At 46.0% G+C, this 26,169-nt stretch overlaps 1 protein-coding gene across 1 annotated transcript; it reads right to left on the bottom strand.

Annotated features, from left to right (window-relative positions):
• Positions 1-921: 921 nt before the first annotated feature.
• Positions 922-26,167, bottom strand: MOB1B (MOB kinase activator 1B). Its single transcript, XM_048304083.1, has 6 exons — positions 26,066-26,167; positions 10,985-11,151; positions 8,388-8,481; positions 6,562-6,695; positions 5,231-5,394; positions 922-4,942 (listed from the first exon to the last, which is right to left on the bottom strand). The coding sequence occupies exons 1-6, from the start codon at positions 26,077-26,079 to the stop codon at positions 4,865-4,867; spliced, it is 651 nt and encodes a 216-aa protein (XP_048160040.1). The 5' UTR covers positions 26,080-26,167; the 3' UTR covers positions 922-4,864.
• Positions 26,168-26,169: the final 2 nt, after the last annotated feature.

The raw sequence follows: 26,169 nt of genomic DNA, 5'->3' as shown, positions 1-26,169 counted from the left end.
GCTCCCGCGCTCAGGGTGCCCCCGGTGCCGCCCCGCAGGACAAAGGGACCGGGAAAGGAGACGGAGGCACCCCTCGGCCACCGATTGCCTTAAAAACGCCTCCAGGAATGTCACGCGAGCTGGGTTTAAAGGAGATCGGCGGCGCTCGAATTTAGGGGGCTGTTACTGAAAATATTTAGGAAGAACTACTTAACTTCAGGAAGGAATTCTTGACTTTAGGCTGGAATTCTTTACTTCAGAAAGGAATCCTTCCCTGTGAGGGTGGGGAGGCCCCGGCACAGGCTGCCCAGAGCAGCTGTGGCTGCCCCCGGATTCCTGGAGATGTCCAAGGCCGGGTTGGATGGGCCTTGGAGCAGCCTGGGATAGTGGAAGGTGTCCCTGCCCACGGCAGGGGCTGGAATGCGATGGGCTTTGAGGTGCCTTCCAAACCAAACCGTGGTGGGATTCTCTGAAACTCTAAAACCTGTCAGACACCAAACCCGAGAACCAAGTAACACAGGGAAAATCCTGAGCCATAGGAGATGGGCATGAGCAGCGGGGCACACGTGACCCCAGATTTGTGTGTAAAGTGGAAGTAAAAGCCAGATTTTAAACCACCTTTTCCCAAACTGCCCTCCAGCCACATGCGTGAGGGACTTACCACGGGGCAGGGCACTTCAGAACCCCATCGGGGATGGGAGGGCAGGAAAGCTGCAGCGCTCCAGCTGTTGGGGTCACAGGAGGCTTTTGGAAGAAAGAAAAGCCAAAAAGAGGCACCTGTGCTGCTGGGCAGGGCCAAAAGCAGAGTCTGCACCTGGCCCAACAACATCCTTGGGTGTGTCGTGGTGAGATGTTTACAATATACAGGGGCAGGAGGAGGGGGGAATCTATTTACAAGTAGGAGATCATTGAGGAGCAAGTCCAAGAAGGAAATAAAGACAGTCATGGTCAAACATAGCTATTTATTTTCTCTTATAAACAGCCTTCAGTTTCTTATTGAAAAAAAAAACCCTAGGATTTAAATATTCTGCCCCATCACATACAACCATCTGTATACATTATTTACAACTCTCAAATAAACACGGTGTGGATTTTCAGACATTCAACTTACTCTTTTTTAATCAAAAGCTGTTTTCATTTAAAACTGAAATCTCCGTCAGTGACTACAAACTGAAGCGGCATTGGCACAGTTAGCTCACAGTAAGGGTTCTCTCCTTGCATTTTATGCTTTACACTGCATTTTCTCCCACGTATTTCAGGATTCTAAAGGAGGAAAGGTTAGTGTCGCTTTCGGATTTTTTTTTTTTTTTCTTTTTGCCTTCAAGAATGGCCTTTTACGGAAACCTTGTTCATTTTTACTGAAACCTCGCTCATTTTTATTGCATCCTTCTCTCTCTCCCAGGGCACATCAAGGGATGTGCCTCTACACCACACAACCACAGCATTCCTAAGCAGTCAAACAGCCATGAAAAATAAGTGTTCCCTCCACGACATGGCTCGGAAAAATGTCCCCAAGTTGCAAACGTACAAAAATAATGAGTATAGTTTAGTGGCTATAAAAAATTAATCTCCCCTAAAAATACAATATTCTATGAAGAATTTGGGGAATTGGTTCTTCCAACAAAATAAGGTAATTGGATCTTTTCCTAGGCTGCAAACTGAACCTGGCAAGAGGAAACCATAGGGAAAGCAGGGAAATAAGAAGGTTTAACACTGAAAATCACCAATGTTAGTCTCATGTTAAAAGAGAAGATACCCAGGAAAAGACAACGGGCATCCATAAAACTGCTAGTGGTTTTAGGAGTGAGGGATGGAAAAAGAGACAACTGCTACCAGCAGTGAAGGAAACTTCACTGAGATTGGGCGCAAAAGGGAATGTTTTGGTGGAGAAAAAAGCTAGGAATCTCTGTTCGTGCTGCAGCTCCTTAAATAATCCAACTAAAAGGGGGGCTATGTACAGTAACAGCACTCTGGCAGGCAGGAAAGGAGGACAGGGCAGCAAGGAAAAACACAACTATCCAAAAAGGATGTGTTTATAGTAAAATTGTGTCTGGTGACCCGGGAGAAAGGAAGAGGGGCAAGAAATAGAAAGGAACAATCTGAAAGGTAAGTCGAGTCCATAGCAGCAAATAGGTGTCCTTACCTGTTAACTGACGGTCAGGGACACTGGGAGAGGGGTCAGTTCCTAAGGACTGGGTAAAGACAGTGCTCCTCTCTATCTCCAAGGAAAAGCAGAAGTTCAAAGCTCTACATTGCATAGTAAGCAGGAAAAGAAACTGGATACTTGCAGATGGGCTGCCTGCCCCTCGAAACCTGTTTTCGCCCCTCAGCCACCTGCCCAGCAGAATGTGGTGGTTTTGTTCCCTCTTTGCATGAGTAACTTGTATCCCTGACTTGAACTTGAACAACACAGCCCGTATCCATCCACTTGAGCACTGTCAGCACTGCCAGCCGTGGCTGAGCTCCACGGACTCGGCCCTTTGCCCCCTCTCCCAGCTCGAGGGAGGTGCCCTCCCCAAGTCGCCACCCAAATCCCTGACAAGATCCACTATGCTGGTAGCAAGAGACCGCCACGAACCATAGGGATTTGGGATCCTATCAGACTGGAAGGCCCGAGGCAGCACTGGAAGCACAGCCCGGTGTAACCCCGCTGGCACTTTCTGCTCCCGATGACCAAAGCCGGAAGGTTTTGTCTCCGAGCGCTTGTCACCCCTCAAAGTCCGTAGTGGGAGACTGGAGCAGTGCAGAGTTTGTTTCTCTGGGGTTTTTTTTGGAGGGGCAGGGGGTGTTCCCCCCTTTTCCTCTCATAAATGCACTATTTTATAAACACATTCACTCAATCCAGATTCCATTGAGTGGCATTTCCATGTGCCCTTACTCCGAGAGTGTAAACACGCATCAACTTCTGGTCCCACAGCTTTCAGAAGCAAAACAATGAAAAGCTGCAAAAAGAAACAGCACGGGGATCCTAAATCCCCACCACTGCAAACACCTCCTCGATGTTAGTTTCAAGTGTTGTGTAATTAAACAATGTGTTCATACAGCTGTCAGGCAAATCATGATCTCCAAGCTTTTATTACGTGCCTAGAAACTATTCGGTCAAAGACTTCCTACTGCCAGATATTGAATAAAAAAAATGCACTATCCACCTAGGACTCATTTTTATGCTCAGTACATTCCAATTCTGACTGGCTGAACTGCAGCAGATGCCTCTGGATTTCCAGAATTGGCTGTTAAAAAGAAAAAAACTGCAACAACAAGAACTAAGCCCTCCTAGGGCAGAAGTGTGCCAGGAACGCAAACCACTGCACTCCTATCTCCAAGCAAATCCTCACTTCTACACATTGATACTTTTTGCTTCTTGCTGGTACATGACACTAAACCAAGCAGTCACCTTGAAATTTAACGGGAGACATCACCTGTTCAGCACCTCGGAGCTCCTGCCTTGCTCGCTCTGTGTCTAAACCGTGCAGTTGGAATTTGGGAGATTGGTCGCTTTTGCACTGTTGGGTGGACGGGGGCACAGGAAAAGCCAGAAGATCAGGATGCCTCACCCAAACCCAGCAGCTCCCAAGCGAGTCATTTCTGTGCTCAGCTGTTACCTGCTGGCTGTGTCAATGGCCACTCACCTCCTTTGCAGGCTCCTGCCCACCATTTCCAACTTTACTCAGCATTTTTGGCCGAGCCAAGGCGCACAAAACAGCAGCTCATCTTCTCTCTCTGTCATGTGCTCACCTTGGCTTCACCTGTTCCTGCTGCTTTTCCCAACAGCTGGAGTTCCCTGGCAGTGGACAGTGATTTTAAACAGGGGAGAACACCACGGTAACAATGGAACTCCAAAGCAGCCCATGAAATTATCTTCCCTCCAAGACACGTTTCCTCAAACAGCAAACACTGGCCACCAGAGCTCGTCCTCAGAGCCAGGCTTTGCATTCCTCACTTAAAAAACACCTTTCCACTAGTTATTTTTCAAGCCAGGTTTTCCTTATTATTTTTACTACTATCCCAGTGCAATTTTTTATAGGGAATATTTTCCCTAACTGTATTTGTGCAAACTAACTGTTCATTTGGCAACTGCTAGGGGAACTTAACAAGCTGGCTGACCCAACCAAATGCTTTCCTGCTAAGAAAATAAAAGCAACTATGCAAAGTCCCACGGCAGCAGACATGGAACTGCTTGCTAAGCACAAGGTCTGTGTAATTTTGACACCACCTTTGCTGTTTCGCTTTAGCGACAAGAACTTCGCTTTTCTTTGTAAGAAATAATCTAGTTTTGAAAAATTCTATATTCATCTCTAAAAAAATAAGACAAATATCTGTATTAAAAGCTGGAGATCATTGATTTCAGCAAGTTATGGCTTTTTTTTTTTTTTTTTTTTGTAAGCATAGATACATATTTTTAAAACAAGTATCAGTAAGTGTCTGGGTGTTAGTACATATTTTCTGTTTCCAGCAATGTTCAGTATTGTATGTGCTTTGCACCTCAGAAGTGAGTCTGCCAAGGCACTTAGAGAATGTAAGCAAGTCTTGCAGGGACTTCATGAGAATGGGCTACCACTGACACAACACAAGAACCCATCCACCAGCAGAGTCAATCCCCCAACCAAGCATGTTTCCTTTATAAACACTCAGCACCTGCTAGAAATTCCACAATGAGTAACAACAATAAAATAATAATAAAAAAAAGCTATTTACCACATGTCACTAACAGAGAAAAGACTTCCCCTAATAAAAGCACAGAAAGTAGATCTCAGCTGTCACTGGTAACAGCACAGGGGGGTTGTTTTGTTTTTTTTTTTTAAAAAAAAAAACCAACAAATTAACAAAAAACAAATACCACACGCTCGCTTAAAGAAACAAGTGACTTCAAGAAGTCCTCTTCCTTTTATCTGTCCTTCGAGGTGAGTTTTTCAATCAGTTCTTGAAGTGGTGCAAGTTCTCTTCTATCAATAAGGTTGAATTCCTGTAACGGGGACGAGGAGAAAGAGACACATACAGAGGTTTGTACGTACAGCTCAGGTGAGAAGCCTTATTTGGCCAGAATTCATTTGGCAGTCAGCTCTCCAAGGCCAGCCTCAGCCACTACAGCCTCCCCTGCCCGTCTGCCACTCGCTGAACAGCGGTGTTCCACTGCCTGAAGCTTTCTCCCCCCACTTAAAGGAAGGGAACTCAAGAAGATGCTGGTTTTTTTCCACAAGGGAAGGGGGGCAATGCAGCTTTGAAGCAAGCACACTGTTTGCAATGTCCTTACCTGAACAAAAAATATAAAGTGCTTGAAAGAAGTGTTAAGGTGTGCCTCTTCCTGCAGCTGGATCACCGGGTCAAAGTGCTGGTGGTAGATGTGAGCATAAACTCTGAAGAGACGCTTGAGAATTGTCTTGGCCACTGACATGAAATTCTTTGGGAATGGTACGCCTGGAAAGAAGAAAACAGATGGCTTATTCTTCAACTCCCAGACCACGTTTGTCTGTTTTGAAAGCCACTACAACCCAGGACAGGTGAAATCAGTTTCAACAGCAGACCTTTGTCACTGCACAGGTCGTATTAACATCGGCTGGGAAACAGCAACCGGCTCCCGGGAGCAATGAACTCTCTAGCTGTCACTTGCCCAGGCTAAAAGAAGATATGTATCAACCATCTAAAAAGAGGAAACCTGTCTAGCTTCTCCTCACCTACCAGTCTCCCCAGTCAGCTTAGCTCTTCTGCAGCCTTTCCAAGTGCTCAAGTCCTGTCTGAAGGCCAGAGGGCCAGGCTCTGGATGCTCTGAGGCCAGTCAAGACCCCACCAATGGTTTCAGGTCCCACCAATAATGTTTTCATGTTCCTGCTTCAGCCTGCCCTGCACACATGTACAGCCCATGTCCTCCTCTGGCTGCTGCAGCACACGGGAAATTCATACTCAGCTGGCTAGTTTGTGGTCTCTAAGTCTCTCTCTGAAGGCACGGTTTCTCTGAAGAAGCTTAATGAAAATGTATCAAAAACTTCAGAAACTATTCACAAAATTAGAGCAACTAAGAGATCTCCCCTGTTATCTTCTCCAAACTGTTGGTTGGTCATTATTTCCCTCCTGCTTTTCTGAAAGAAACCTCTTTAAAACATCTATTTTTCATCTTCACTTGAAAAGAAACAAGCAAAAAAAAGAAAATCATTAACTTAAGATCAAAGCTGCAATTCAGCTTCTTTGGAGATAAGGCCTGAAAGTTCCTCATGACACCTAAACATCTCTTCTGGGACAAAAAGCTGCCAGTTACTAGTTATAAGGGTCTGAGACTGTCTGCTTTATTTCTAAAGAAACAACTAACTGTTCAAAATGAATAAAACACCAGACTCGACGAACAGAGTCAGTTATTAGATAGAAATGGTACTTCCTGCATCCAGAATCGTGACAGGTGTTTATTAGGAGTGGTTCAGAGTTCATGTATTACAACATATCTTTAAAGATAAATGTGTTTAGAGAGATAATGTAGCCTTCTGAACCTGCCCTACACATCCGCCACTAAGGAGACCTTTTATGCTCAAGCACTGGCGTGTTCCTGTACAAGTGGAACCCGAGTGCACTGTTCAGCTGCAGTTACTCACTTACCTATTTTAGAAGGAAATAGCGTTTCGTCATCCAGCTGGTCCTGGACCCAGGTCATCAGGTAATCGATGTACTTTGGTGCAGAGCACTTGATGGGTTTCTTTATGTTTGTGCCATCTGCCCAGTGGTACTCGTACCTGGGGGGGGACAACGTGGCCTTTAGCACCAGTGAATCACCCCTGATCGGCCTGGAAGGCTGCTCTTCCTGCTCCCCCTGCTCTCACGCCCGCCCACTGCCCTTCCTCGGAACCAAGGTCCGAGTGCTCCACGTCACCATCGCCCGCTCCTCACCCGGCCTCCCCACTGCAATTCTGCTCCATTGCCTCCTGCAGGCCTTCTCAAACTTCAGCCACGCTGCCACAGCAACTGGAAACACTCAACATCTGCAGCAGCTGCCAGCCACACGCATCACACCCTCCAATTTAGGGAATTTCTTCACATTTGAAAATATTCTTACAAAATTTTGCATAGCTGAAAACCAAACTAGGTTAGCTCTCGCCAGAGATCCCAAATTATGGCTGTTCTACAGACACAGGAAGGTTCCTAGGAATGCTATTACAAATCTGGAAACTGATCTGAAGTGTCTTCCAGCTAAAAGAAGAGGTTTGGAGCAATCTGGTCAGGTGCAAGGTGTCCCTGCCCATGGCGGGGGGCTGGAACAAGATGAGCCTTAAGGTCCCTTCCAATCCAGACTGGTCTGGGATTCTGATTCCATGGTTAAGAAAACTGCTAGACTACGTACACAACCAGGCAGAAACAAGTCCTCGTGAAATTCAGAATGGAACAGGTACTTTGCCTGGCTTGGAGAACGCAGCTGACACCAGCCCAGATGGTGGATAATTTTGGAAAGATATTGCTTAAAAACCCCAAACACACCTAACACGGGGAGTCTGACAATACCAGCTCCCAAGTGAACCACAGGGTTTGTGTGTTACAGATCACATACGCGGTTTTATGCAAAGCTTAGCTGCATCTGATAAATCTGTCTTCTCGATTTGTTTAGCAAATTCAGTTTTGTCAGAACAACTACTGGGAGAACATTTACACCATAAAAAAATTTGATGAGAGATTATGAAGGTGCTGCTCACAACGGGACAAAAAAAATCCCGTTTTATTAACGGCAACAAATCAGAGGGTCTGAAAGCATTTTAAAATTGCATCTAAGGACACATGCAAAAATCCCAGACACACCAAATGGACCATGTGTCTGGATTTACGAAAAATCAGGATTTCTCACCACCCAGTACTGCTCTAATACCAAGATTTAAGTGCTGTTGATGTAGGACAAATATTAACATTTAGCTGAGGTGCCAGGATCAGTCCGGAGCCAGACCAAAACAACAAACTGAATTAGAGAGCAGGAAAAAGCACAAACACTGGACGTCTCAACAAAAGCATAAGGAAGAATCCAAGAAGGCCACAGGGTAGGGGATTCTTATCCAGACATCTAATATTTCTACAATATCTACAAGGAAGATTTTGGTAAGCCCTAATGGAATGCCTGCATATAAAAACTTTAAATCTTCATTTAAGAAGCCCTCATTACTGTTTCAGAAAAAAGAAGAAGGGGGGGAGGAAATAATTTTGATAATAAATTTACTTCCCAGGTTAAAGGAAAAAAATAAACGAACACCAAACAAATATAAACACAGGCCAAAAAAACTAACTTTCCATTCCCCATCCCCTTAAAATAAATTCAAATCCTTCTTCTCTTTCACATCCTTTCTACCCACAACTCTGGCACTCATCTCAGCTAGTCTCAAGTTTTCAAATGACAAATCATCTCAAAAACTGCACCCAGTCAACAGCGTGTAAAAACATGCTCTTACTTTGGGCCAGCAGACATCACTGGGCAGCTCTCCTCTGTGCAGAAGTCCGTGATGGTTCCATAGAGCATATTGATCTGATTGAAGAAGTCAACAGCTGAAAAGCACGGAAACCATCCATTAGCACTCTGCAGGACAAGATTCCTACAGCCCGGACTGTAAAGCATGGGTTCTGGAACGGCTTTTAGGAAAAAACTTCATTGTTGTTGCTTTTTTAAGATCCATTATAAAGGAGATGCAGAATGCAACCACCAACTTTCTGGAACAGCCTCCAGCAAGAACTATTTAATTGTTCACTGCAGCAAAATCTTCAGTTGGAAAAAGAAAAAGGAAAGAGAAATCCTAGTTATTTCCTTTTCTGAAAGTTTAGTGCATTTTATTACAATCCCAAATTCTACTGGCAAGTGTGGAATAAAAGAAAGATTTTCAGCGTAAACTTTTGAACTAGAGAGAGCAGGTACTCGTTAGGTGACAGTGACTTCCTTCAGGCTTTGTATTCCAAAGGCCCACCTTTCCCAAGAACATTTCACAGAATCCCAGACTGCTTCAGTGGGAAGGGTATTTAAAGCCCATCCATTCCAGCCCCTGCCATGGGCAGGGACACCTTCCACTAGCCCAGGTTCCTCCAAGCCCCATCCAACCCGGCCTTGGACACTTCCAGGGATTCAGGGACAGCCACAGCCTCTCTGGGCAACCTGTGCCAGGGCCTCCCCACCCTCACAGGGAAGAATTTCTTCCAAATACCCCCTCTAGCCCTAGTATTATAGTTGCTTTTTTAGTTAATTACTCCAAGCTCTTTGAAAAAAAGATTCTTTTTCAATAACTAACAGCAGGTTCTGTCACAAGGAACTGCGGTCACTGCAATCAGTTTATAAAATCCACGTTATCTGCAGCTATCTTTCAGAGAATAAACAGCCAAGATTAGACAAACGTCACAGCAGCAAGTCACAGCTACTGCTCAGCAGATGCAGGACACCAGCTCTCGCTGCTCAAGTGCCCACAAGAACTGTTAATTAAGTTTCCATTCCCTGCTCCCAGCAGAAACCACAGCCCACTGTTTGCTTCGAGGCAGGCATGTTCAGAAAACCCACACAGGCTCCAACAAAATGACTGATTATGGCAAATCCCACACTTGGAAGTCTCAAAATTCACAGGCACATCAAGTCATTCCCTAAGACACCAGTCAGGCTGAGAGCTGAGCAAGAAGTAGCAGGGCAGAGCACGTTTGGTTTTGTGTTCTCAGGTCAAGAAGGGTAAAAGCAATGACTTGAAGTCACACATTTTGTCTCCTCGTGAGACCTCTCAGTGAGCAGAAGGGGCTCACAGCTACCACTGGTGCTTGGTGTGGTGCAGGGATGCTCAGGGAAGGGAGCACATCATCAGCTCACTCTTTAATTACACAGCTACAATTTCATTATAGCTAACTCAGCACTTAAGTCATTTGGGAAGGGGAAAAACTGCTGCCACGCAGGAAAGCAGAGACACGGGAGTGAAGGAACCACCAAAAGGGAAGGATGCCAGCAATACATGAAGCATCTTTAGTAATGCTTACTCACACAAGCGGGCTGGCTTTTTCTCTAGACAGTTTTGCAAGGCAGTGTGAATTAACTTTTGCAAAGGATGGTGTCAGCAATTCCAGCCTGCCCTGGTAGCAGCGGCAAGTGGAGCAGCAGAGCACTGCGTGGCTGCTTGGGAACAGGAAGGTGGAAGTCAGTGTGATGGTTTCACTTCCCAAACATCTCAAAGAGCAAGAAGAAAAAAGGCAGAACCACAGAAACAAGCAGAGAACATTTAGCTCAAGCATAATTTCTCCTGCAGTGCGCCATCAACCCCGTACCACCACTGGAGCACATCAGGGCTGAGAGGCAAAAGATGAGGAAGCACCCAGACAGGGCACAGAGCTTGTGGCAGCCAAAACTGCACGGGCTACGGAGTGCAATCGGAGAATCCATTCTTTGGGAGCATAGGGCAAAATTCATGCAGCAGGGAGAGGAAGGAGGAGGAAACAAGCTCAAGCAATCAGAAAACACTCATTTAGGCATCGTTGGTTGGCCTGAAAGCAGAGAGTTTGGACACACAGCTTTAGAGGAAGTTAAAAGAATGACATCAGAGACTTACCAGAGCAAAGGCTCAAAACTTGGTAGAACAAAAGGAACTAACTTTACGAAAACTACAAACCCCGTTAGAATCACGGAATCATTTAGGATGGAAAAAACCTCTCTGAGATCATCAAGTCCAACCTGTGGCTGATCCCCACCTTCTCACCCAGACCAGAGCACTGAGTGCCACGTCCAGTTGTTGCTTGGACATCTCCAGGGATGGGGACTCAAACACCTCCAATGCTTGACAACATTTTCCATGAAGGAATTCTTCCTGATGTCCAAGCTGAACCTTGAGGCTGTTTCCAGTCACCCTGTCCCTGTTCCCTGGGAGCAAGGCCTGACCCCCACCCAGCTGCACCCTCCTGTCAGGGAGCTGTCGAGAGCAAGGTCTCCCGACCCCCCTTCTCTCCAGGAATAGAAGGAGACGCACGGCTGTCCTCCCACAGGTGTCAGCCCACCTTCAAAACCCCCATGACGAAGAAAAGGCCAGCAACTCACTGTTAACTGCAACCCATTCATTTAAGTCTTCCCCTTCTGGAAGCATCACAGCCATCCGGAGATTGCCACTTCCCAGCGTGGCCTCGGCATGTTTTAGCAGCTCGTACTGGTGAGACCCCTCGGGAATATTCTTCTTTGGTTTGAAGGTTTTGGAAGAGCGACTACCACTGCAAAGGAGAGAGGAAATATTTAGAGACCTTTTGGAACAGGAAGCAAAAAGGAAACAAGCAGACCGGTCCCAGGTAAGGACAAGATCAACATTAAATACTTTACCCCCTCACATTTTCATGTTGCAACAGGGTATTTACCAAAAACTGAGGTGCTAAAGAAACTGGTATTCTGACTTTTTTTAAACCATTTTCTGACCTAATCACTTTCATACCTATAATTTTGTTTGGAAAAATGTGGACTGACGTAGAAAAAAACGTTTAGACATTTGAATTTTAAACCACAGCAGCGAGCTGGATGGCACATGAACCCCTAACATGTCAAAAACATCACGTGTAGAATTAAATATTTGCAGAGAAGTTTCAAAGGAGCCAATATTTGTGAGTATTCTCATATATGAGCTGAGAAAAGACTTTTGTCAGAACAGGCAAACTGAGCTCTGAATTCCAATGCAAGTGGAAAGATGTGAAACCCAGACAGTACAATTTTCATTACAAATATTATCCAGATCTCGTTTCTTTGGCCAATGTTTCACCATCTCTCTAAGGACCAAATAGATTTTTTTTTTTTTTGGTGGGGTGCAAGGGTTGTCTCTCTTTAATCTAGGAAGAAATCCTTTACTTTGGAAGACATTCTCCCCCATGAGGGTGGGGAGGCCCTGGCACAGGGTGCCCAGAGAAGCTGCGGCTGCCCCTGGATCCCTGGAAGTGTCCAAGGCCAGGCTGGAGGGGGCTTGGAGCAACCTGGGCTAGTGGAAGGTGTCCCTGCCCATGGCAGGGAGTTGGAACCAGATGGGCTTTGAGGTCACTTCTAACACAAACCATCCTGGGATTCTGTGATTCTGTTCTATGGTCCCAGAGCTGCTCTGACTCTCCCGGGCTCCAAAGGAGCAGCAGCATCCTCCCCTTCCTGCAGGCCTCTGCGGTAATCCTGGGTCCTGGGTGTTGTGAAGAAGTGCTTGGCTGGACTTCAGGGATCCTGGGATGGTACAGCTGTACAGCTGTGTACACTCACATGGACACCCAACCAACACCAGTGCAGCCAGCTGCTAAATCAAACTGGGACCCAGAAGGAGAAGGAGGGAACATCCTGCTCCCGTCTATTCTATTACAGGACACTTCTAATGCTCCCAGTCATCTGCACCTCACCCTAACCCAGGATACCAGACACAAATCCTGAATAAAATAATTGCCTCCCAGTGGGAGTGAGAAGCTTCTGTGGCTCAGGGAGTTGCCGTCACCTCCCACCCCTCCAGCCACCTGCATCTGGTGCCAGGCCAGGCTCAAACCAGCTCTGAAGAAAGATGAAACTGAAAAAACCCAACAAACAAAACCCCCGAATCTCTTGACTGACTACTTTACTTAAACCCAATTGTTTTCTTTGCAGGAACACAGCCACTTTAGAGGCGCTTTGCTAACACAGGGAGTGAAAATACAACCTAAAACATGTGGAAAGCAGAAGAGACTGGGATCATTATCTTTCCACATGTGTCAGTGTAAGCAGAAGGAACCCAGTACAAGCTAAATGCAACCTGGAAAAAGCTTATGAAATAACTAACCCAAGAAACTGTATTTTAGCACAAAGAGCAAGCCCAACAAAGGGACCAGGGTTTGGACACAGGGCATGAGGAAAGGAGTGAGAAGGAATTCCCTAAATAAGTAGTTTATTCTGAGAAACTCTGGGTAGCAATTCACCGTACCCACCCCAGCTCATGAGTTTGCCACACAACAAACCAAGTCACTGCAGATCTGCTGAATACCCTGCAGAGATCCCCATGGTCAAGGAAGCAGAAAATGCAACAGGTTGGAAAAAGCTTTAGGTAGCATTTAATCCCTGCTCCCCCCTTCACAGAAACAGGGGGTTTCTTCCCATAAGCTGCCAAAAGCCGTAAAAACAGAGTCATCTACTACTCTAAATAAGCCATTCCATCTTTGCCTCCAACACCTTTCTGATCTCTGCTTCTCAAATGCAGCACAGCCACCCTAAGACAGCAGGAAACGGTCTCAACACGAAAGGCAGGCAGGCAGGCATCCAAAAGGAAAAGTAATTAGGATAAGTGCAGCCTGGTAGTCGTCGCGTGCTATGGAAATACCCGCAATTTTGGCAATAAATTATCAGAATTCCATGCATTTATGCAGTTCACCAAAGCCAGTTAACACACTCGTTGAGACACAGCTCAGAGATAGCTTAATGCAGCCTCTCTAAGCCAAAAATCTTTATAGGATGTGGTTTTTCTCGGAAAGTCTGGTTATAAATATTGCATTAATAAACATTATTCCAATTACCTTATTCGTTCAGAAGCTCTCCTATTATTTAACCAAATAAATAATTATTTTTTCCTATTATGCCAATCTGTTTCATATGACAGATTCAGAAAATTGTCTTGTTCCAGGTCTATTTCCTCAACTCCTTCAGCAATCAGTGAAAAAAGTAACTTCAAAGAGTTCTGCCTGGTGGCCAGCAACACACACAATCATCTACGTACGGGTCAAGTAAAGCATTTTCTTTTCAGCTACATTCCATAATGGAATTCACCATTTCTGTCGAGGTTTTAAAATGCTCCAAGGTAGTAGGCAGCACCTGCCTTTTCCTTTTAAGAGTCTCTGAGGTTTCCTCCGTATTAATGCATAAGTGAGAGGGGACAGAGAAACCAATGAAGATCCCATTTTCCTTGGACATAAAAAGGTCATGAAACGGGGAGCACCGCTGCATCATCCCCACTGTTCGCCACAACCAATGTGCAGCCTTTCAAGGAGAACTGAAAAGGAATTTCTCAAGAAATTCCAGCGATTCCAAGGACGCTTCGCTCCCTTCACTCCCACATCCGACGCTTCTAGCAAACGATGCCCTTCTGTTTCTCCAGGAGCTGCAGCCCAGCAGTGCCAGCTGCAGCCCGGCCCAGCGCTAAATGCGGAACCGTGTCTGAGGCAGCTGGCTCCCGAGCGGGAGCCTCAGCAAGCCCTTCCCACCGGCACGAGCCCACGCAGCCGCGTCACAACGCGCTCCTAAGCAGGAACACCAAATTTCCTCCAAAGCTGTCATTCTAGCCGCTCATCTGCTGCCAGGGCGTGGGTTTGGCGATGCAGGTTCTGCAGGCTGTTCTGTCTCAGGCTGGCAAGAGGATGTTTCCAGAAGAAAGGAAAAACTTGAGGTGTTCTTGCTTACCCCGCGCTGCCTCAAGAGCTCATCTCAGCTTCAAACACAGCACTGGCAGATGTTCTGCACACAAAGCAGCTTAAATATCCAGCCTCAGCTCTTGATAAACTTCCCAGTAACTGCTCCCAGGAGAATTCCTTGGGCTGGCCTGGCTTAGACCTCCTCATTCCCAACCATTTGTCCACAGAGCCTCTCAGCAGAGATTTTTATCTATTTCCACCAAGTCTGCTGCAGATTTGGGGAAACCTGAATTAAACCAGGTAAGTTTAGGCTTCTTATCCATAAAAGTTAACCCTTCACAGCTTGTTCTCACCACACAACTAACACCAGGCTCTCACCTACTGTGCAATGGCAGCATTTTCACCCTACACCTGCCACCTACATTCCTCTAACTGCTCCATAATGCTGAGGCCCCTTTCCTTGGGGTAAGGAGTGAGTAACCAACTCCTGGAGGAGTTGGTTACAGCTGTACCATCACCACCATGGCCAGGCTGAAATAAGCCCTTCGAAATATTTGGAAACGCTCAAGAGATTCTCAAAAAGCTGAACTCAAGACAGTTCTCAGAACATTTAACCAGGGCATAGAAACTTGTCCTGTGTTAACTCCTGCTTTTTCATCTTCAAACCCCCTTATAAGCATTAATTAATCCTCACAAAGTATCTTTGAAGTAGGGATCATTAGTGTCTCGTTACACAGGGAAACTGAGGCAGCAACTCACCGCCACAGGCCAACGAGTGAGTTTACCAGAGAAGCCTCCAAGTTTTAGCTCTGCACTTCTCTGTCTCCCTTCTCCTGCTGTGCCTCTTTTTAAACACAGAAACACTCTAAGACGAGACCCAAATTCCAGAAAAGCAAACATTTCCAGCCTTTAAACAATAATACAGGCCTTCAAATGATAACATCCTGCTAAGAATAGAAACATCAGAGTAAGATCGTGTTTGTTTCCACCAGCCAACACGTCAACATAGAAATTAAAATAAAAGCTCAAGCTACTTTTTGGCAATGAAATCAATAGCTGCAGCCTTTGAACAGGTTTTCCCTGTGACAACCACAGCATCAGAAGGACAGCAGGTAAAATTAAGCTGAACATGTTCAAAATCTGCACTGATGAGACTGAACTTGAGCACTTCTATTTATAAAACTGAATAGTCACAACATTTCTGTTCTGAAGAGAGCGTGAGAGCAAAGCGTTGCTTCCTTCAGCTCTTACAGCACCAAAAAGTCAACTTTTTCCAATCCAATTCCCATTCATTGAAGTAAGGCTGCCTCAGTCCAGTCACTTGAATCTGCAGGTAACAAAAGCAAGGCAAGAATTCAGGATGCATTCCATGCAGCAGGTCTGGGAAGCAGTTAGGAGCTGCCAGCTCCTCTCACAACACAGTTGCTCTCCCAGAAAGTAAGGCAATGGTTAGAAAGCAATTCCAGGCCTAGAGCTTTTGTTTTGGTTTGTTTAAGGAGCAATCAGTAGCATTGACTTGAAAAATTTCCCCAGACACATGGTCATTCCTGTAGGAACAGAATACATGGGGTTTATTGTTTATTAGCTATACCACAGAGTAACTTCAATTCTCTGCAGGCTTTTGAATCCGAAGATGCTTCTCAAGGGGTATGGTGACCATTATCATCACAACTGATTTGAAACGGTGCCTCCTTCCACTGGAGTACTGACAGAGAAATCAGTGTTTCTGTGAGGTTTTTCATTCTCTACCCATCAGGGTGGGGACTGAAATCTGGCTTCCCCTTCTAGGAAAAAAGGCTGTCTTCACAGACTGAAGTTCCCTACAGGATGGCAGATGAAAAAGGCACAATCTCACGAACAACTCTTAAAAAACACAGGTCCCATTATACACAAGACTGGACACGTTAAAAGAGCAGACGTTTATCAGATGATTCACATCCAGGAAAGAGAAAGTTATTTAAGGTAGCCTTAAGGAACAGTTTTGCTTTTGCTTGCCCCAGCCACCACCCCCTCAGTGTCAAAGCTGACATAACCTGTACGCATCCACATTCTTAAAATGCATTTTTCTCTCCTATACATACACAGTTTAGACTCAGTGACTTTGAGCCAGTGTGGGATTGGTCCAGCACAACTCTGATGTGCACCAGCACACACCTGAAGGGAAACGTTTGCTGGCTGAGCTGTGAACAGGGGACGAGTGTCTGGTGTTTGGAGAGCGGCCGCGTCCCTGTTCCCTGTGCCCTGACTCCCCTGCAGCGGCACACCGTGCCAAATCCACACGGATGTTAGGTGGCCACAGCCTCTTTTCCAGCCAAGCCAGGCACCTACGCTTCCCTCTGCCTCCGTTTTCCGTCTGCAGGCTGAGAAAGTGCCTGTAAACAAGGGGGAGGTGCTATGCTACAGCACTCGTGTCTGCTACAACCCCACCCAATGGTGTTCCTGCTGTTTACCCACTTGGATGCAACCCTTCTGCCAAGTAACTGCAATTCCCAGTGCAAGGAACAAGCAAGTATCCAGAACCCCATCCCATGACCGGGAAATCATCATCAGTTTGCTATGCTCACAACCAAAATAAATTCCCTTGTTTCATTTACAACGCATTCATTTAATACTTTCATCTCCTGGAAAATCCTCAAAATAAACAAAGCAAGTCACAGTTGCCCTCACTGGATACTACCAGAGCCCTGTCTGTGCACTCCAAACACAACTGAACTACTCCCAAGGCAGCCAACGGTTGCGGAAGTGACTCAACCTCTCCTGCCTCGTTCCCTGCAGGACTAACAGAGAGGGGCAGGCCAGAGCCACCAACAGCAGTACACAGCAGTATCCACCACAGAAAAGCTGCGATCAGTCTTCCAGGCAATCGTGCCCTCCTGACTTGCAGAGACAGGCAGGCAGACAGGGGGACAGTGCAGGAACTGGAACAGGTCCGTGGCACAAAACCTGCAGCTTCCCAAAATGCTTACTGTGTGTGCTTTGTGGATGTCACTGCACTGCTGCTCCCGAGTTTCTCACGGACTTTTTCTGAGAGCTTTAACACCACCAAACTTGAAACACATTTTCACTCCGACTGGCAACAAAGAAGCTTGCAGCAGAGACCCAAGTACCTCTCCACATGTTCTCCTCTTCCTGACGTCCATCTGAAATCCTGTTGCATGAGAGGAATGAAGACTATCCCAAACATTTTGTTGCACACTCCCAGGAATCCACTGACTACTCTGAGGCAAACACAACGCTGTCTTCACCCACAAAATTTCAAGCTTACTACCAGCAGACTCGATATTTTTAATAAAGGTGAGCACTCCTCTTGGCTGTTCTGTTGGGACCTTTCAATCAGACCTAGGTTCCTCAACTATTTCAATACTAACATTTACTGTGTACATACAAACACACACCTCATGGAACTGTAAGGAATAATCGAAACTAGAGTTATTTCTTCTAATATCCTAATAGTCACATAGTACTTCTTTAAAAGGGTGGGCTACTGGAGCTTTGAAGAAGGTAAACATGAAGTATTCCTTCTTTTCCAATGGCTTTGTTTTTTCCTGGGAGATGGAGTTCAGTATTTTGAACATTTTGGTCCCTAAGTAAGCTCCCTGCAAGCTAAACAGCACTATTTCCTCACCAATGTTCCCCTCTTTTCTCAGGAAACCCTTGTTTCTGTCAATTAGTATCAGCTCGCTCAAAAGGGAGGGCACAGCGCGCACTCCAACTCAAGTCAGAACTTCACCCAGTTATGTTTCCAAGTTTAGTTTCCACAAAGGTTCTTTACTGCAGGAATGTACCTAATACACCATTCAGTGGACACAACTGCACTTTCTTTTGTAAAACCTACCCTTTCCCATATATAAAACTGAGCCAATGATAAAAGAAATACAAGGAAATACATAAAGCTCCAAGTCTGGGTTGCTCCTTTCAGTGACACACTGGATGGTGTTCCAAAAAAGGGCCCTGGTAGTGTTCACAAAGAAAGAAGGTTTACTGAACCATTTAAGTAGGCATGAAGGAGTTCACGATCTTTCCCCAAGTAACTGAGACTATCCTGAAGTGGCCTGGAGAGCTCCAGACTGCCTCCGGCAGCCTCACATGCTCCAGTCCCATAAAGCATCCCCCGGATGCTGGGGCAGGAGGCAAAGGAGGAGCATGTCCAAGAAATAAAACAGGTGATGAACAGTGCTTGCCTACCTGTGATTGCTTTACTCCAGCACTTCTTCCACGTGATAAACACAGAGAACTGTCCCACACAAAAGGTGTCCACTGCTTTCCACAGCAAACTGGTCCTCCTGCCACGAAGATTTCCTTACATTCAGCTGAATTATCTGTCTGTACATGACTAATGCCCTCTGCATCCCAAACTGCTGCTAACAGTCACACCCTGTAAATACATTTACAAGTAGGAAGCAGAGCTTTGCAGAAAGCCATCTACAACCCACTGAGGGTGATAAATTGCAGTAATAAAAGCTTGGCTCTGGCATCAAATTAGATCCTTACTTGTACACCAAATATAGTGTTTGGAGAACATGCCTCAGAGCATGGATGGCTTCCCAAAATGCTGATCAGTGCTTTTGGAAACCAATGCTTAATGAATGACTACAGCAAATCTAGTCATACAACCTAAGAAATCGCATCAGGGCATTTTAAAGGAAGCAAAAAAAAGACTTAACTGAAGAGTTCAAGACAGTCTTCAATCGTTTTAAACACAACAAAAAGAACCATCTCTTAATGTGCTTAGGGAACGGGCAGTTAAAGGAGAAATTTAACTAAATTTTCATGGGGAAAGAGTCATTTAGCATTGTATAAAAGGTTGCCCTTTACTGTAACCCCCACACAACACAGGCTGAGTCTAGGAATGTGGTAAAGGACAAATACTCGGCAACTTCCCAACAGAAAATCTCAAACAGAGACGGAAGATTACACTTACACTTGGATTAATAGGCAAAACGGGGCCTGGATCCAGGCACTAACAATCATTAGAGGCAAGAAATGACACAGAGAACAACAGGAAGAAGGAACGGACAGGAGGCAGCAATGAATAATCTAAGAGCTTTCCAAAAATACACTGCATTATCTCACCCCCAAGTATTTCTTACACATCCCCCACATTTAATAAAATCCTGTATGTGCCACATGTAACTATCTTCAGGAAAACTTGCTTATCTCTTCCGAAGTATCTTATCAGGAAAACCCACCTTCCTGAAGCACCTCAGAGGGAACGACCGCTCCCACATACACAGGAGCACGCTTCTTTTGAAATTATTTAAACTTGACCATTTGACAGTTGAGCTCAAAGTCAGTTAACTGTTCTATGAATTTAAATACACAGGCTTTTACTATTTTCCATTTCTATTGCAGCAAGAAATTTTAAGAAGAGCTGTTAACCACAAAAGTTAATAATAGGACATTAGAGATGCTGTTTTTCCTGAAAGGTACACCTCAGCATTTGAAAAAGCAGTATTTTGTGGCCATAAAGTAAAAGACAAAGTAATGCCATTTTGATCCCTGGATCGAGAACACTGAGCAGGTCCCTAAAACAACTAATCATTCAAGCAAAACCAGGACTGTGCTACTGAAGTTGGTAAAAACACAATTAAAGCACCAGCTACCAAAACAAAATAAGGGTTATTTCATTAAGGTCAACATAGTGAACCCACCCAATCATTGTTTAGGTTGAAATTATTTCTGTATCAAAAAACAGTTGTCTCAATTTTTAGCAAGAGAGGAATTTATCAAAGCTTATTTAAGCTCATTTGTTCTCTTTGTCATAAAAAAAGGAATTAGACTTGTGATAAAGACAACAAATCCAGGCATTATGAGTCCTTATCTGCAAGTTGCTCTCCTTCAGTGAGGAAGGGATTAAGATTTTGTACGTCAGCATCTCAAGGACACAAGCAATTAACCCCAGAGGCAAGTGACCACACTGGAAGATGAGGTGGTGCAAGGACAGACAACAACAAAAAGCAAAAACCAACGAACAAACAAACCCCAAGCAAACCTCAACTAAAACTCAAGTGAAATATGGGCTGGATCTCTTCAGGTATCTAAGAATACCAAGAGGAATGGATTCCTGTCAAGGATCAGCTGTGAACTGGAGAAGGAAGAGAAAGAACAGAGGGTGAACAAGGTAGAAGTGTCTTCACACACCAAAAAAAGCCAGAAGGAAAGCTGGGACAAGAAGCTAAGGCCACAGCTGGATTTCAGAGGTGAAAAAAGACACAAGAAGAGTGAGTAAATTTGCTTCCATGGACTGCTTTTAAAAGTATCAAAATTCATTTGCAAGGCAAAAACTACTGTTACCTTCATGGATTCACAGGGTGGGACTGGCACACAAAATTACTGTCTCCTCCACGCGAACTGACTGACTGCTGACTCAGGGTAAGGATTTGAAATGGGAAGCAAACCCTTGAATCAAACAGAACACGCCTGAGATGCGCCACGCTTTGTACCTAAGGTCACTAAGAAATTAGAAGTTATTTCCAACTTAATCTCCAGGAACCAATTTAAGCTACATGGATACATGCAAATCCTCGGCTCTCATTCCCTTCTTTCCCATCCCCTCCCCAAAATACCAACCCAAGCAGCAGTGCCCTGGGAAAGCATCTGAGAGATCCGTATACACAGATGACAAAGCAGAGCACTGGATCCTCACAGTCCCACGTCATGAAACATGAAGGCTAGAGCAATTTCTCCAAGTCTGAGAAAAGTAATAGTTATACTCAGTTCTTCTAGCTGAAAACAGATTTTATAGCAGCTGAATTTATAAACCACAGTCTCCCTGTGAATTTAAAAGGAGGAAAAAAGAAAAAAAGAACAAAAGCCAAACAGCAGATTCATTGTAGCCCAACTCTAATAGGAAGTGGCTTAGTTTACAAACGCTAAAAGCATCGCAAAGCATGTCCTGCGGTTTAGGTTGATTTGTGGGTCAGAGGCTTATTGATAGCTCTGGCAGCAAGATCTGCCTTACTGCTTACGAGGGAAGACTTAAAGTGGCCAAATTTAATGCAGTTATTTACTTCTCTAAGAAAAACAGGCAGCTTCGTTCTGTCAGCCTCCTGCAACCCTCCAGCCACTGCCTGACGGACAAATGCTTCTAATAGTTTATCCTTTTGCCAACAAGAGAAAAAGGACTGCATGTCTCTCAGGACAGCGCGAGATGGAACTGTGACCCCACGGCTGTTGCCACGAAGAGGCCCTAAATCCAAAGACCTATCTGAAAATTAAAAGGTGACAAAGGCATTTGATAAAGACGAAAATCCCAGCCACTCTCCAGCAAACAAATCCCCCCCGAAAGTGATCCACGTTCCACCACTCCTCCCTGCAAATAGCTAATGGCATTGGCTGGATTACACTGCAAACACAGAGGGAAGGACAAACAAGGGAAAACAATCGTGGCATAAAAGCAAACAATTAGGAAGCAATTAAGACTAGACATCACTGCGATGTAGTAAACACAACTTTCACACTGAACAATGCCTTTCTTCCTATGCTTTTTTTTTCTGTTCCAAACGAATGTTTGTATCTGAGAAGGAGCTATCTAATAACATTCAGAAGTGACAATCACTCACTTCACCTACTACATGTTCCCGAAACACAGCAGTAGGGGCAAAAGTTGTTTTTCCAAGTGCCAGGCCAAGTGCAGACATCTCACAGCCTGAACTAGTCTGCACAGCTCTGTGACTCCGAGGCAGACCCATTCTTGCAGAAATAAAAGCCAGGCAGCAGCTTCCTTGCTCTCTACCTCCAGCCTCACTGGTAAGGCAGCAGCACTTCATTATCTGACACCCTAAACCCCACATTTTACTTCGCTTTAAGTTCATCATCAGAGCTGATTCCATTTAAACCCCACCGCTACGGAACACTTCTGCATTCCTCAAAACTTGAAATTACTGTTACCAAGGCTTAAAAAAATTCTTTAGGAAGCTGGTAACAGCTTTACAGTTCTCTCTCCAATTTACTTACAGGGAAAACTCAAGAGACTTCTCAATCCTTGTACTTTAAAAAAAAAAAAAAAAAAAAAAGAAGGAACTGAACACATCACTAATGGTACTGGTTAAGCAGCTGATTTTATGTTAACACACTCCTGTGTGGAGAGCCCCTGCCCTGATCCTGCCGTAGCCTTATGCTCCTCAAGCTAAAACTGAAGTAAACAAATACATTAAAGCACAGGGGAGAAAATATCTGGATGTTCGCTGTATTTCCATTTCCAACAGCTTGCAAATGCCTACATGCTGATTTTTCCATAAGCAAATTCCAGTTGAGGAGTGCCTACTGGTCCTCTGCAGGAGTCCTTGATCAAGAGGAGATAAACACATCTCCAGAAGTATGGAAGGAGCACTCACAAAGCACTCCACTGCTACACTGCCCACATTATGAAGGGAATTCCTTGGACAAGCAGCAGCAACTCAGCATCTCAGGAAGCCAAGGAAGGGACAACAAGAAACAGCCCTGGTGTTCTCCAAGAGCAGGAGCAGCCTGAGGAACTGGGAAGGCCACACTGCTTGTCAATCTGGAAATAAACCCATCAGCTCTGATTCTGATATTAATCTCCAAGAAATGTAAGGGGGGAAAAAAGTAATGTCTCACTACACCTTCTGCACATATATTTACACAAAAAGTATGATTTCAAATTAAAAAAAAAAAAAACAAACCAAAAAACCAAAACCAGCAAACCATGTGGAGCATCAGAAGCAGCTGCCAGGCTCCACTGTGCTGTAGAACAAGGCAGAGAAGGAAGAGCACATCGTGCCCCAGTCTGGTTTACAGGTTAACTTGGCCTTCAGTCACAAAACACATGTGCCCCCAACAACAGCCACTCTCCCTCGCTCACCTCCAGCAGCTCCTTGTCCTTCCAAGTCTGATCAGGCAACAACTACTTAAATCAATCTCATTTTTAAAAAACCCTGTGCTGGAATCTTCGGAGAGGGATTCACTAATCCAAAGATAGGGGTTCTGTGGTTTTTTTTTTTTTTAAGAGAAAACAATGTCAGAACTTCACTAATAAAACTGAATCTTTTCCTTTTATAAATAAATGGTTTTCATCTAGCTTCTTTTTTATGTAAGTTTTGACAGCGGAGGATAACACAAGCATGTTACCAGATGGCACACCCACCAGAACTATCTTTAATTTTTTTCCTTGGAGATGTAAGCTAAAGTACCTGCAACTGTGCTGTAATTTCCTTTTAGAGAGAACTTACCAAGCAGTGTTTTTTTTGGAACTGAAGATATCTTCTAGTCCAATTACCATTTTCAAATCGCTTTTAAAGATTTGGCATAACCTATTCAACCACTGGAGAGGTTTATAAAGTCTTTTCAGAAAGGAAGAAACAGATCAGAAAGAGAAAACCGCGGCGCTGAAAATAACAATTGCTGTCAAAACCGAGTTGTATTAATTCAGTGACTCGCCTCACAAGACAGTCTTTTTATAGTGTTCCCCATAAGCAGAGAAGACAATGGTTCCCCTTGATTTTATTTCCCCCCCCATGTAGCTTTGTATGTCACTGGCCCTAGCAACAGGGAAGAATAGCCACGGATTTGTCAGCGGACAAGGCCCGCGCAAGGGGGGCCCCACACAGCCTGTGTTATCCAAGCACAATCCCCCTGTTATTTGACAACAAGGAAGCCTGCAGGAGAGCACCGCTTTTGGCACCGTGCTGGGTGTCAGACTGACAAGCTGCAGCCCAGTCCCTGACGATAAACCTGCACGACAGGCTCGCTGCCACGCAGGAAGGAAACCTTCCCGGTGCGCAAGGACAATCGTCCTCGGCGAGCCCCAAGCTGTGACTCAGCTCACAGGAGGACAGCACCGTCACTGAGGCAGGGCGAGCAGCACGGACAAACACCGCTGGCACCTCCACACCAGCGCAGTGACAAAGGGGTGAAAAAGTACCATGGATGACTGTGTTACAAGTACCGTGAAAACACGGGGGAGTTGCAGCTCAAAATGCAAGTTGCCACTATTAAACCTGCAGATATCCATGCACTGTCTTGCAATAACTCTTATCAAGCCAAAATTCAAGTCTGACAAAAGGCAATGCTAACTTTCTGGATCCCTAAAAAAAGCCAAGCAACCAAAAAAACCACCAAAACTCCATGTGAGCAACACAGAAAGTTTCCCTGGTCTCCTCGAGGCCTAGTGGGCATATTTTCAATTTATTCTTTTTAAAAGCACATTTCTAGACTGCAGATGAGCAAATTAGGTGCCATCTACAGCACTCTGCCAACAACAGCTGAGGCAGCTTTGTCATGCACTAACTCCAGTTTCCATTTCTATATTTCATCCGGAAGGATCACTTGGAACAACAGAGGTGGGGGGTAAAGGTTTGCTTTCCTAGGTTTCAGAAGGGTCTGGAAAAAGGAACAAGCATCTCATTATTGCCTGTGACTGAGGGTGGAGGGTTTCATGCTTTTCCATTCCCAGTTAGCCAAATGCCATGGAGAGGGAGGCTCTCTAATTTGCAAACCAGACTCCCAGGACACTAGAAATCCTGTCCCCCCTTCTCCACCGTGGCAGCTGAGAATTACGAAGGAGGGGGACAGCTGGGCTTCTCATTAGGAGCACTGCGCCTCCATCCACGGACAATCATCTGCACCCACCTCCCGTTCGCAGCTGAGAGGTGCCTTTCAGAATCCCTCTGGGGCCACGGAGCACGACGGGCGAGCGGGCTGGGTACGGCAGAGTTAAAAGATAAATGCAAAGGAGGGACTGAGGAGGAAGCCAGCGCCAGGGTTATTTGTCTCCATGAGAACACAACTTACTAGAACACTCCAGCTCTGAGATAAAGTCTCTTCTCTAAACCCAGGCTACGTTTACATCTGCTGGTTATCAGCGCAAGCCTCTAACAACTGTCAGATATTCCGGCAACAGTCCCACGAGCTGCTGCACGGAACCCGGAGCGTGCGGGAACGCTCAGCGGGGACAAGGCCTTAATGGAGCCTGGCTCTTCCAGGGTGCCTTTTTCAGCTGCCTTGATCGCCCTTCTTTCCCTAGAGCGCATCTTCGCCTTAATTAATAGGTCACTGAACCGGTTTATGTTAATTGTCACAAGTACCTCGTCTTTGTTTCCAAGGGGAGGGACCAAAGTTCATTCGGTTTTTGCCCACGAAGCAAAATTTAAAGAAGTGGGGTTCTGCGCGCACCTGAATCGCCACCGACCGCTGAGGGAGCTTTTTCCTGCCGCAGTAAAGCCTGGCCAGGTCCTCAGCGGGGCTCCGGCAGCCGGGAAGCCCCACCTGCCCCATCACCTGCACCGGGATTCACTGCCACACGCCAGCTCCTAACTCAGCTGGGGCACACAACGCTACGACACCAACCTCTGCCCGCCAGAAATGAGAAACCCGCATGGAAAATATCATAAAAGCCCAGGGAGACCCCTCGGGTGGGTGTTTGACCCCGACCCCGCTCTCGCCTACCCAGCGACACTTCTTCGCCGGGCAGCGCGGAGCTCACCGGGGAGGTGCCCCGGACTGATGATCCGTGGCTGTTTCCAAACTCGCGTCCGTGAGGGGAAGCCGTGCGGGAAGGGGAAGCCCGGCTCGCCCGCCCTCCAAACGCCCTCACGGCGTGGCGGCGGCGGCCCCGCCGCTCCCTGCCGGCGGAGCGGGGCGGCTGCTCCCGGGGCCGCCGGGGGGCCGGGGCACAAAGGGAGAGAGCGGAGAGCGGACGGAGCGGGCGCCAGGCCGGCGGGGAGCGGCGGGCAGCGGGCGGGCGGCGGCCGGGGCCGCTCTGCGGGCTGTGCTGCCCTGCCCGGCGGGACGGCGCAGAGCAAGAGGAGAGGACCCCCCACACCCCCCAGGTACTCACAACAAGAAGCTCATGGCGATGGCGGCGGAGCGGGACCGGCGGCTGCCTGGACTCGGCGCGGCACGGCTCCCAATGGCAGCGGCGGCGGAGGGCGGGCGGGTGCG

Source organism: Corvus hawaiiensis, chromosome 5 (assembly GCF_020740725.1).
Source record: "Corvus hawaiiensis isolate bCorHaw1 chromosome 5, bCorHaw1.pri.cur, whole genome shotgun sequence".
NCBI classification, from domain to species: Eukaryota; Metazoa; Chordata; class Aves; order Passeriformes; family Corvidae; genus Corvus; species Corvus hawaiiensis.
Note: the sequence above shows the minus strand (reverse complement) of the source record. Positions and strands in the feature narration are given on the sequence as shown.